At 40.7% G+C, this 13918-nt stretch overlaps 1 protein-coding gene across 3 annotated transcripts in view; it reads right to left on the minus strand.

Annotated features, from left to right (window-relative positions):
* Window positions 1-12949, minus strand: part of C1GALT1 (core 1 synthase, glycoprotein-N-acetylgalactosamine 3-beta-galactosyltransferase 1) — a 30377-nt gene extending 17428 nt beyond the window's left edge. For 2 of the 3 annotated variants that reach the window (XM_023740502.1, XM_023740503.1), the window contains exons 1-3: window positions 12766-12949; window positions 5867-6103; window positions 2487-3154 (exon numbers count right to left, since the gene is read on the minus strand). In XM_023740502.1, coding sequence (XP_023596270.1) covers window positions 2487-3154; window positions 5867-6103; window positions 12766-12772 — 912 coding nt within the window. In that variant the 5' untranslated portion in view covers window positions 12773-12949. Of the gene's footprint in view, window positions 1-2486; window positions 3155-5866; window positions 6104-12193; window positions 12341-12765 lie in introns of those variants that run through there. The other variant, XM_004386124.2, reaches the window with a different exon arrangement.
* Window positions 12950-13918: the final 969 nt, after the last annotated feature.

The raw sequence follows: 13918 nt of genomic DNA on the forward strand, positions 1-13918 counted from the left end.
AAGGTCGGCAGTTCAAATGTACCACAGCAATGAGTTTGTTTTTTTTTTTTTTTGGTTTAGGGAGATATGTAAGAAAACTGTAAAACTTCACTAAGGAACTAAAAAGACAACTTAAAAAAAAGTCCTGGGCAAAGATGTCCATTGTCCCTAAATTAAAGAATTTATGGGCGAGGATAAAGACATGAGAATTGCTAAGACAATTTTGAAGGAGGGGTGGAACAGGACACACACTCTTAGATAAGTAACTTAAAAGATTATAAAGCTACAACGTTCAAAACAATATGATGCTGGATCAAAACCAAATATAACAACAAAACAGAATTGAAATTCCAGGTATAGTTCCTACTCTAAGTAAGGAGGAGTCCCTGGGTGGTGCAGTTAACGCATTCAGCTGCTAACTGAAAGGTCAGGGTTCGAGTCCACACACAGGTGCCTGGAAAGAAAGGCCTGGAGATCTACTTCTGAAAAATCAGCCACTGAAAAGTCCTATGGACCACAGCTGTAGTATGACACACATGGGGTCACCATGAGTAGAACTGACTCCACACCAACTGATTGGTTAGCTGGTCACAGTACATGATAAAGGAGACATTTCAAATCAGTAATAAATGGTACTGAAAAAATTAGTTAACAATTTGGAAAAATCAGGACTCTCTACCTCAACTATATACCAATACATTTCAGATGGATAACAGTTAATATAAACAAAACTGAAGAACTAATAGAATGACAACCAAAAATGCCCCCAGACACTGCTAAATGTCCCCTGGTGGGGAGGGGGGGACCAGGGGGTCAAACCTGCCTACAGATGAGAACCACCGTTTTTGACAATGATGCGAACATACTGGCTAGTGAAGAAGAGAATGGTAGTATTGAGACATCATGTGTATTATTTATATCTTAAGGTCAGAGAGAAGAAGTCATAAAGAACTAACAACTTGCCTCAAGGCATTATTAATCAATAACAGAGCTGAATCTAAAAGCTAGGTTTCATAATTTCTGGTCTCATTCAACCATTCACTGCAGCAATGCTTCAACAGTAAAAAACTGGTAACAATCTACTAAATCTGTATCAGCAGGAGAATGGATAAACTACAAAATAGTTATACACTGGATATTACACAGCACTTTAATGAAGCAAACACATACATTAATGTCGACAAATCTCAATGTGTAAAAAGGGTAAATTATAGGATATGTATAACTCCATTTATTTAAATTTTAAAAGCCTGCAAAATAATACTATGTATTGTTTATGCATACATAGTATGGAGGAAAAAATACAAGAACACGGAGGGTAATAAAAAATACTAGAATCATGATAGTGGTTAACTCTGGATAAGGTGGTAACGAAATTGGTTTGGGGAGGGTACGCAGGCCACAACTATATCTACAACATTTTTCTTTCAAAAAATCTGAAGCAAATGTGGCAAAAGATTAATGCTTGATAAAGTTGGGTGGTGGGTACAACGTAGTATATTATTCTCCAATGTTTGTCTGTATACCTGAAATATTTCATAGAATAATGTACTTACAAGTCTTGGGAATGTAAGCTGAGGTGTCAAACGAGAGCTAAGGTTTAAAAAGTGCTTACTGTGGGATGGGGAGTCTCTGGGTGGTAAAAATGGTTAATGCACTGAGCTGCTAAGCAAAAGGTTGGAGGTTCAAGTCCACCTAGAGGTACCCTCGAAGGCCTGGCACTCTACTTCTGAAAATTCAGCCAATGAAAACCCTACAGAGCTGTTGTACTCTGACACATACAGGGTATTCATGAGTCGGAATCGACTCAACAGCAACTGGTTGCTGTGATAGGCATTCCACTACACTGCAATCACACAGAATGGGATAGGTAAAGCATATGCATTTTACAAATGAGGAAACTAAGGCTCAGAAGTTAAGCAAATTTTGTCCATCTAAGATCATTCAATTCTAAGTGGGAGAGCAGGATTTGAACCTAAGTTTTTCTGAACTTCAAAGTCTTTTCATGTGTTGTTCCCAATGACTGAAAGACTCTTTACCCAGATCTTCACACAGCCTGCTCTCAAACCTCATTCAGGTTTTTGCTCAAAAGTCACTCCCTTACAGAAGCAGAAGCCTTTGTTAATCACCCAAACCAGGTCACCCCACTCTGGGTCACTTTCCATCACCTTACCTGGCTTTATTTTTCTTCAGGGCACTTACCGCTACCTAAAATCATATTATATCTTGACCAGTCTGCCTTTTTATTGTATGTCTCCTCAACTAGAACATACATTCATAAAAACTGGAACTTGGCTTTATTTACTACTATACTCTCAGTGTCCAGCATATAGTAGTACCGATAGGTATTTGGTCTCAGCTACTTTATTATACTGCCACTCTATATAAAAAAACTAAGGGAAATTCCTAGTCATTGGGACTAAAGAAACATACACATTTTAGGTTAAAAAAAAAAAGTAAACAAATCAGATTAAGTACTTATACAGTTACAAAACTTCTAAACTTACCTCTACAGCAGGATAATAGTTATAATTCCAGTACCAAAAGGTTTTGGGTAGATAACCTTTGATTAAGTGGTGTTCCGGTACAAAGGGATGAAAAGTTTCTTTTCCAGTGTTATCTCTGGAATCTCCTGCTTCTACATTTACAATTTCCATGCATCTCCCCAGTGCTAAGTCTTCAATGGAGGAACTGTGTGTACATTTGTCCGTTTTGAATGCATCAACAAATCTCTTCAAGGCTTCTTTGCTCAGTACATATCCTGCTCCTCCACTCATGTAGCCCTGCTTTACATAGGGCTTAAATCTTCTCCCAAAGTAAATAGGTTTTTCAGGGTTGTATTTTGAGAGAAGCCATCTCAAATTGTCTAGTGCAACATATGTATCATCATCTGCTTTCATAAACCAATCAGCATCTTCTAAATAATGGTCATGAACATACTGAAAAGCTTTAATTGTTTTCCAGTACAGTTGGTCCCTGCCTTCTTTAGTTTTTAATCCCACGGTAGGGAAGTCTTTATTTTCTTCTGAACTCATAAACAACATTTTATTACAATGCTGGGCCCACGTAGCTTTGACATGTTTGGCCTTTTTCTCTAGATTTTGAGGCCCTGTCATTACCCAGCAAAGAATTTTAACTTTCTGATAGAGTTTTTCAGAGATGTCTGTGTTCTCATCTATTAAACAAAAAAAAAATTATATAGATATAAAATCCAAATTACATGCAAGAAAGCATTTTCATAGACAATTTCAAAGACCTCTCCTTTCTATTCACTCATCTATCATTAGTGACTTAGCTGAAAAAAAGCAAAACTCAACCTAATGTGAACTGACATTCTGTTTATTGGTTTCATGTCAATCTCATCCAGGAGATCAGTGGAACTAACAAGAGTTGTCACTATAACTTAAATTCACACTACTCAAATTGTAGTTCATTGATCAAACAGCACAGGCATCGCCTGGGACTTTGTTAGAAATGCAGAATCTCAGGCCCCACTCCAGACTTACTGAACCATAATCTGCATTTTAGCAAGTTCTGTTGGTGATTTGTATGCACCTTAAGCGCTGCCTTAAATAGCCTCTGCTTTTCACTTCATGCTACAAAGAAAGTTTCAGCTGATTCTCAACAGTACGTTGACAAGAATTTCTCACTGCTCTGAATGAGCTTCTGAAGGATAGGAAAGACATGCTGCTTAAGTGGCAATCGTTACCTATTTCATCATTTTGGAGCTCACAAGAGTCTATGAGTTTTCAACAAGTACCGAGATGGTCTTAAAAGTTTTCGTGATTACCCCAATTTGAAGAAGAGTCAAGGCAAGATTGAGATTACTTTTGACAGTAATATACCTCATTTCAAAATATAAATCCACCAATCAGAAAGAGAACAAGTTAGAGGCAGCATTTCCAAGACTGTCTAGAACAGTGTTATTCGAAGTACCAGTTTGCAAAGAAACAAGACAGCTTATGCCAGAAGATAAAACATACTACACCTTTTAGAAAGTCTTACTATTAAAAAAAAAAAAAATCCACTTAACTAAACAATGAATTTAAAGACTTAACTGATTTACATCCTGGTGCAGACAGGTAACAAATAATTCACAAGCTGTCAGATCTAGGACCACATTTTGAGTAGCACTGGACAAGAGTCCATATGAGACTCTAGACCAGTGCTTCTCAAACTATCCGTGGTGAAGGGCCACTTTTTATTTCTAATACTGGAAACATATACTTCCATAAAGTATGATAAAGAATTACGAGGATAAAGTTTAAAAAAGAAATACAAAATTCTACAGTAATTCATAGATTCAGACAAAATTACTCTGTCAAATTAACACAAAAGTTTCTAAATATTCCCTCCTAATTTCCATACTTATTTTGTTGCTGACCTTTAACAAAGTGTGGATCAACACAGTCTGCAGACCACACTTTGAGGAGCAATGCTCTAGGCAGTATTTTGAGGAAGCATACCCTTAGAGTCAATCAGTGAATTGCAACAAAATTTCTAGTTAACTAATTGAGAGGGAGAAAAAGGAAAGGTTGGGCAGGGCATGAAAATATTCTCAGGTCCCTCTGAATATCAAACTCCACACTACGAAAGGACAAAAGCAGACAAAATTATCCTGTTTTTAGTCAGAGAGTATTCACAGCCTACATACTTCAGGAACCCATTCTCCTAGCTATACAGATATACACGCCCCTGGATGAAGAGAAAAATTGGTGGATGCAGGAATCCCCAATCTGTTTCACTCAAAGCAAGACAGCGTTCTCCCCAGTTCTAGGGTCTGGAAGAAAACTTGTTCTCATTCTTTCAATTATTCAATCATTACTTACTTTGTACCTAGCATGCGCTGGCACTAAAGATGAAAGGATGAATAAGACATTATTTCCTACCACAGAGGAATTCACAGTCTAGTGGAGGAGCCTGATATGCAAACCAATAACTGCCAAATACAAAGATATTCTATAATAGAGGAATGTTCAATGTGCTGAGGAAAAATAAAGCAGTAACTGATAAATCCCACAGAGCAGAGGGATGGATGCTTGGGTAGAAAAGAGAAGCGAGACATCAAGGGATACTAGGAAAACTAAGAGATGAAGGGGAAAGTAGGTCTTTGAATGGGTAGATGCTCACCAGAAGAAAGGACAAAAAGCATGGTGAAGTTTGGTTGAGTACAGATACATGCGTATTGCTGCAGGTCTGAACTAGGGGAAACGCAGTGTGGATTGAGAGGGCAGACAAACTTGAACTCATAAAGAAGCAGAACTGTTAGAATTTAGTGACAAATGGGGTTGACTGGTAAGCAAAGAAGCCTGGAGAAAACCAACGTTTAAGGATTCAATTGAGAAAATCTGGTTAGAGATAGGAGCCCAGGGAAAATGGAATTTTTGTAACACATCCTCAGCTTTCTACTTCCGTAGTTCTTTATTCCTCTCAAAAGGATAATATTGGTTATATTAGCTACTGATAAAAATATAAATTGAGACTTATATACTTCTTGAGTGTCTCCAGGAAAACAAGACTAAGCCAAAACAAGACAATAGCAAAAATCAGACACAGATACAAACCATGAAAAATAAGACCTAAAGAACAATTTTCAGAAACAAATCTAATCTGGAAAGTTATATCTTTCCCCAAATTACAGTTCCTGAACTTTTCCTACTTAAACATAACTTTAAAATGAATGTCTTACTCCCTAAATAAATCTGGGTTTTAGCAATTTCCTTCTCCTGAGGCAAACCAAGAATTATTGTAACTTAATATCTGGAATAGAGAGCTCATTTTCATCAACAAATATATCACAAAATTCAAATAACTTTTCGCAATTCTCCTAATACTTTCAGAGACTGAAATACTGCTTATGTGTACTCCTTAATAAAATAAACAATACCTGCATGTTGGCTGGCATCGGCATTGAAGTTCATCTGCCCTTCTAGATGATTATGTCCATTATCATCAAAATGTCTAGCATGGGGATCATTATGAAGAATATTAGGCTGGGTGTCACCCTGTTCTCCCAACAAAATACTAAATAGCTGAGAACATAAAAAAAATCCGATTGCTGATCCACAGAGGAATGATAAAAAATTCAGCCAAGATTTAGAGGCCATTTCCCGAAATTGTATTTCTGTAAGAAAAAAAAAAATTAGCAGGATGATATAAAATAATAAAGCAATATACACACCAAGAGTAAAAAGTAATAACTTTTAGTTATAACCAGTTGCAGTTGAGTTTTCCTATTTATGGCGACCCCATGTGTGTCAGAGTAGAACTGTGCTCCATAGGGTTTTCAATGATGATATTCTGGAAGTAGATTGCAGGCCTTTCTTCTGAGGTGCCTCTGGATGAACTCAACCTTCCAACCTTTTGGTTAACAGCCCAGTATGTTAACCATTTGCACCACCCAAGAGCCTTTCACTTATACTGGTAGCTAATTCCTTCCATATAGGAAAATATTTCTAACAGTACTTAACTTCTGATTCTTTCCATTACTCCAAGTTTTACACTTATATACAAATGCCTACTAAACATTTCCACCTGGACCATGAAACCAAAAAATCCAGATCTGTTGCTGTAGAGTCTATTCTGACTCATAGTGAGCCTATATGATGGAACTGAACTGCCCCATAGGGTTTCCAAGGCTGTAAATCTTTATAGGAGCAGAGTGCCACATCTTTCTCCTGTGGAGAACCATAGGCATCTCCAATTCAGCATGTCCAAAAGTGAATCATTATCTTAAACTCTTAAACCTGCTCACCTTATCTAAATTACTGATAATCACCTAAATTACCCACCAATGGACTTCCATTTCAATTGGAGCTATCTGATTATCTAAGCTACAAGTCAAAGAGACATCCTTGATTCTCCCGTTACCCTCACTAGATATCCAATTACCAAATCCTGCCAATTTATTTCCTAAATATTTGTTTAATCCATTTTCTACTTGTCCTACTTCAGACCCTTATCTCTTCCCTAGGCTAGCGCAATATGTAACCTGTCTCCTTGCCTCAAGTGCTGTCTCTCCTCAACTCATTTCCATCTGTCACCAGAATGACCTAACAAAAATTAAAAGTTGACTACATCACCCTATAAATCCTTCAGTGGATCCCTACTGCCAACAAGACAAAAATGAAGCATCTTTAATTAACATGATATACAGAAGCTCTCTTTGATCTGGACTCGGTCCAGGTTTCTAGCCACTAGGTGCCAGTAGCACCATGACTCCCCAGTTGTGACAACGAAACTGTCTGCAAACCAACAACCCAATGCTGTAGAGTCGAGCTGATTCCGACCCATAGCGACCATGCAGGACAGAGCAGAATTGCCCCACAGGGATTCTAAGGCTGTAATCTCTACGGATTACAGATCTGAAGTTATACACAATTTGGTATGGTTCTTTGCATACTTTGCCATATAATTCCTTATATCAAGAAGATGGAAGAAATACACAGTCACTGTCTCAAAAAGAACTGGTCGACGTTCAGCCATTTCAGGAGGTAGCATATGATCAAGAACCATAGTACTGAAGGAAGAAGTCCAAGCTCCACTGAACGCATTGACAAAAAACAAGGCTCCAGAATTTGACGGAATACCAACTGAGATGTTTCAACAAACAGATACAATGCTGAAGTACTCACTTGCCTATGCCAAGAAATTTGGAAGACTGCTACCGGGCCAATCGTCTGGAAGAGATCCATATTTGTGCCCATTCCAAAGAAGGGTGATGCAACAGAATACAGAAGTTATCGAACCATTATCATTAACATCACACACAAGTAAAATTGTGCTGAAGATAATTCAAAAACGGTTGCAGCATTACATCAACAAGGAACTGCCAGAAATACAAGCAAGATTCAGAAGAGGACGTGGAATGAGGGATACCATTGCTGATGTCAGATGGACCTTGGCTGAAAGCAGAGAGTATCAGAAAGATATCTACCTGTGTTTTATTGACTACACAAAGGCACTGGATGTGTGGATCATAACAAATTATGAACAACATTGCAAAGAATGGGAATAGACCAAGAGGCAGTTATTCCACCACAACAAGGGGATACTGCATGGTTTAAAATCAGGAAAGATGTGCATCAAGGTTGTATCTTTTCACCACACTTATTCAATCTCTCTGCTGAGCAAACAGTCCAAGAAGTTTGAATATATGAACTTGCGACATGGATGACACAACCTTGCTTGCTGAAAGTAAACACGACTTGAAGCACTTACTGGTGGAGATCAATGACTACAGCCTTCAGTATGGATTACACCTTGACATAAAGAAAACAAAACTGGACCAATAAGCAACATCATGATAAAATGAAGTTGTCAAGGATTTCAATGTCCATGGAAACAGCAGTCAAGAAATCAAATGATGTATTGCATTGGGCAAATCTGCTGCAAAAGACCTCTTTCAAGTGTTAGAAAGCAAAGATGTCACCTTGAGGACTAAGGTGCACCTGACCCAAGCCATGGTATTTTCAATCACCTCATTTGCATGTGAAAGCTGGACAATGAATAAAAAAGAAGAACTGATGCATTTGAATTATGGTGAAGAATACTGAATATAGCATGGACTGCCAGAAGGAACAAATCTGTCTCGGAAGAAGTACGGCCAGAATGCTCCTTAGAAACGAGGATGGCGAGACTTTCATCTCATGTACTCTGAACACGTTATTAGAAGGGACCAGTCACTGGAGAAGGACATCATGTTTGGTAGAGGGTCAGCAAAAACCAGGAAGACTCTCAACGAGATGGACTGACACAGTGGCTATAACAATGGGCTCAAACATAGCAACGATTGTGAGGATGGTACAGGGTCGGGCAGTGTTTTGTTCTGTTGTGCACAGGATTGCTATGAGTTGGAACTGACTTGACGACACCTAACAACAACAACAATCCTTACAGAAGCAGACTGCCTCATCTTTCTCCCAAGGAGCGGCTGGTGGGTTCCAACTTCCGACTCAGTTAGCAGCTGAGCACTTAAACTACTGCACCACCAGGGCCAAATCGGCCTGGATGAGAACCACTCCGATAAGGTGTTAAAATTAATTTATAATATATATAAGAATCTATACAGACTAATTGTTTAACACTTGTTGCCTTTGTGGAGGGAAACTGAGTGACTGAGGTAACTAGAGTGGGAAGAAAAAAAAGTTACTTTCCTTCTTCAGTCTATTTTGACAAGTAGCCAAAGTAATCCTTCCTTTTAAAACTTAGATCATCAGCTCAAAACCCTCTAGTGCTCTCAGGGAGAAATCTAAAACCTTAAGATGACTTTTACACAATCTGTCATCCTACCCTCACCCCTTTTGTTCTGATTTCTCCTCCTAGCACAGTGTTTGGTGTTTTTGTAGGTAAAAATGAATGAATACCAGCATTTTCACAGGATAAAAACTAACACTATCTGCTTTCCTTGCCGTGTTCTAGCTCTGTACTCCTTGCTGTTCTCTGCTAGGAACACATCTCAGCCAGATACTCACAAGGCTCACTCTCTAACTCCTTCAAGTTTCTACTTCTTGCGGGTCTACCCTATAGCACCTCTCAAAATCTAATATACTACAAATTTTACTTATTCATCTAATTTATTGTCTCTCTTCTCCATCTTGATCAGTGGTGCTCAAACCTGAGTCTGCATCAGAATCACCTTGAAGTCTTGTTAAAACAGTTTCCAGAGCACGAAAATCTGCATTTCTAAAAGGTTCCCAGGTGATGGTGATGCTGTGGATCCAAAGGTCACATTTTGAGAACCAATGCTGTAGAATGTAAGCTCCATGTGGACATTTCTGCCCATTTGTTCACTGCTGTATCACTAATGCCTGGTACACAGTAAGCACCCATATATATGAATGAATTTAGAATCACCCCACTCTGTTCCCACTGTATCCTGTACTTTAAACATTTACTGAACACTATAAGATAAAGAGGAGCCCTGGTGACACACTGGTTAAGCACTGGGCTACTAACTGAAAGGTCCATGGTTCGAATCCACCAGCTGCTCTGTAGGACAAAGATGTGGCAGTCTGCTTCCATAAAGATTTACAGCCTTGGAAACCCTATGAGGTAGTTCTACCCTGTCCTATAGGGTCATTATGAATTGGAATCGACTCGATGGCAGTGAGTTTGCTATAGGATAAACTAAACTATGTGACCAAGTATGCCAATAACTACACTAAATTGTATATAATCTCAAATTTGCCTATTATCCAGCTTCTATCAGTTTAAATGTACTTTAATATGTAGCTTTCATTGTATACTAATCAAATTTCCTGTTTTATAATCTCCTCAATTTACTAATCACTTTCCCTGTCCTCCAACAATGTGCAAGGCAGCCCATACTACAGGTGTTAATTTATTCAGACTTTCTTTTTGGTTTCTCCCACATTCTTATGGGTTTCTCTAACTCAGAAATACAAGCTTTGTATTTTCTTCTCAAAGGGACACTTCCTATTTTCACACACTACAGATTTGGGCATGTATTCTTTCCTCAGTTATTTGAATTAGTTGCAAAAGTGAAAAATTATTATTTTAAATACACATTAGGGTTCTTCTCAAACCAGATTTTAAGGTAAAATGCTAACTTCCCTTTTTACAGAACAACTCCTTCCCCATCCCTCTACTTTTAAAAGAATTACCTTGATCCTACTGAATTTTGGGTAACAAGAATTTTGTCATACCTTTCTTTTATCCTTGCTATAGCTTATACACCAGCCTCTTTACTCAAATCTCAACAAGTCTTTTTAAAGTAAGATGTCTGTACTGGAAAGCTTAAAATTTTAAGTGTATCTGAATTGAATTTCAGCACTGAGTTGCCCATTTTCTACTGAATGTTTATTTATAGCTGTACTGTCACAAGAATTCCAATCAGGGATTTCACCACACAGACGCTACTTCAAATTACTATGATTTACAAAGTTTATAAATTGTAAAATGCAATCTTTACCTTACAGCACAAATCAATACACAAATAGAAGATAACATATACCCAGTGACACACTATTGTATTTCTAAGACTAAGTGAATATAAGTTAATCATATGTACTCCTAAGTTCGTAAAATTTTAAGAATTTCTGGATAATAAATTTACTAAAAAATATAGACTAATAGTCTGGAAAAAAAAAAAGCATAACCATCTCTAAATGGGTAGTAACCACAGAATATTTTAAAATGCTGAGTCCTAAATAAAAAGATACAGAAAAACACAAATTTCAGGCATATTTAAGACAGGCATTTAATAGTTTGTCACTGGTACTGTAAAATCATACTATTTTCCTATGAAGAATTTCAAATGAGTCATACTTTCTTTATGAAATCACTGTTTTACTTAACATATGGTGAAAACAGTTAACTGCTTTCCAATGTGAAACTTTATATTCACTTAAATTGTACATCAACACACTAAAGCTGGTAGAAAATAAAAACAAGTATAGGTTACTATGTACAATACTTCGTCCTCACAATATCACACGTATAAGGCTTACTTTAACATCTATCTGATAAAGAAGAGGAAAGATGTCATCAAAATAATTTCTAAAAACTCATACTCCCACTGCCTAAACTTACACCAGGACTAAACAATGTGAAATTATACACGACACTCTTTCGTAGCACCAGACAGAGCTCTACGTTCTATGCTCAATTTTTAATAAGTGAACACAGTTCTGGCCCTTACACACTGGCCTAATTATCCCCTCTGATGCATTCAAGTTCTGACTTTATAACTAACTTTAAATTCATAGTGAAAATCAATTCACGGCTAGCATAGTAACTTTTCAATCTAAAAAGCGTTGAAAGGAAATACCTCAAAATTTAGAATAGATTTAGAGAACGAGATTATAAATTTGATCAACTTTTCCTGAATGTGTACTCCCCACCCGCAACTTTCTAAATAACGGAGAGGGCAAGGGCTGAACCCAAACCAAACCTGGTACCGTTGAGTCGATTCCGACTTATGGAAGGAAAAACAAATCCTCTCCTGAATTATGGTTATCTTTTAAAAATATACAATTTACCCAAATTCAAAGCTGTATGGACAACTTGTGAGCACCTACCAATGCCGTCACATTTTGTTTAGGGGGGAGAAAGTGAGAAAAGATGGGTGATGAAAGAAAATTCTTTTCCTCTTTCAAGCAGCAAGTACCCTGACACACCTGGCTCGTTCACTCTACTAGCAAAAAAGAAACTTGGGAAGAGGGGGAAAAAAACAAAAAGGCGCCAGACAAACCTGATGATCCAAGCAAGCCCGAAGCAAGTCCCCGGGCACTTCTGGAAGGCTCCCGCTCGCTGGCGCTCCGGCGGCGCGGCAGCCCCGCGGCTCTCGGGAAGGTGCCTCAGGCAGAAACGCCGAGTCCAGCCCGACCCACAGGTCAGGAGGCGGCCCGGGAGGAAGCGCGGTGGGGGCGTAGCGAAGCAGGACCGCTAAGCGGTCCAGCCGGGATCCCCTAGCGCAGCCCGCGCCTCACCACCGCTACTCAACGCCAGCGCGCTAGGGTAACCGGGAAGGACCCACAACGAGGAGGCGGCTACATGTCAACAAAATAGCGGCACGGTGAGCACGCTGCCCTACCACAGCTCGTTGAGGAGCCGGGGAGAAGGAAGTGCCCCGCGCCTCCCTCAAGAGCCCTGACCCCTCTTCGCCCTAGCTCCGACGAGGAACACCTGTTTGGCTAGGCCAGGGGTTTGGTTACACCTTCCACGCTCCCCCCGCACCCTCAATACATACACACTCGAAAGAGGGAGGGCGAGCGGAGCAGAGACCTTGGACCCGCAGTCTGAGGGCGCCTCCGCCGGCCGTACCTGACATCAGCTGGGGCTCCCTCTCACCCTTCCTGGGGGCGGAGAGGGGGACGACACGGGGCCGGCGACCGTCGCTCCTCTCGGCAGCCGCAGAGGCGCTCGGGCCGCTGGCCGGGGCCGCCCGCTGCTACCCAGAGCATACCCGCGCAGCGGCAGCAACAGCGGCGGCGGCCGAAGCGGGCCTTGCGCGCGCTCCCGCCCGCTCGCTCCGCCCCTCCCCGCAGCGCGTCCACGCCACGGCCCGCCTACAGCGCAGCCACCGCCCAGGGGTCTCCTAGCGCCGACGTCGCCCCCGCCGCACCAGCCTTAGGGAAGGGCGGAGCGGGAGGGGGCAGGGAGGGGCGGGTCAACTGCGACGTGCGGACGCGAGGATTGGCCACCGAGCGCACGCTCCGCCCTTCTGCGAAGGGGCCTGGGAAGTCTGGGCCGTCTAGGAGCTATAGGTTGAGCCGCAGCCTCGTGGCTTCTGTCTTCCGGTCTCCACATTTGTGATTCGGCTGTAGGCCCGTGCCCTAATCTCCGGATTTGAGGGCGAGTAATGGAAGGAAGCCACGGGGACTGAGGCTGGAGGTGCTTGTAGAACCTTTGGGGGACAGAGTCTAACCCTGCAGGAGTCTCTTGACCTCTAGCCTGCTTTTAACTCGTCCATTTTTTGTCTGTTCTTTCTCCATCTTCTCATTACTTAGTCTCTCTCTAGCCATAGTGAAAGGAAATACAGCAAGATAAGGTATGCAAACGGATGCGGGTTAACCAGAGTAGTGAACCAGGAAGGGCCGAAAACCCGTATAGTGATACCACAAAGCCTCTTGTAGGCACACATGATGTTTGGTTCTGTCAGTACTCCAGGCAATGGCAGGAAGAGGTTCCTCTGGCTTTGCAAAACTCATCTCCCTTTTCTTTGGCAAAAGGGCTGTGAATCCAGAAGCTGCCTTTGGAATAGAACTGCAGCCCGTTGAGGCAACCCTACTGAAGTCAGAAGGTGGGAGAAGGTCTAGACCCTATAGGCATTAACCATCTACAAGGCCAATCTCGACGGTGGGAAAGCTACCCGGCTTCCTTTAAGTACCCTCTTCAGGCAGTTCTTTAGTGGCCTATGACGTGGAGATTAAGAGAGTGTGGGCTCTGAAATCAGACCACCTGGGCTGGAATCCTG

This window comes from Trichechus manatus, unplaced genomic scaffold, assembly GCF_000243295.1.
Source record: "Trichechus manatus latirostris isolate Lorelei unplaced genomic scaffold, TriManLat1.0 scaffold00156, whole genome shotgun sequence".
NCBI classification, from domain to species: domain Eukaryota; kingdom Metazoa; phylum Chordata; class Mammalia; order Sirenia; family Trichechidae; genus Trichechus; species Trichechus manatus.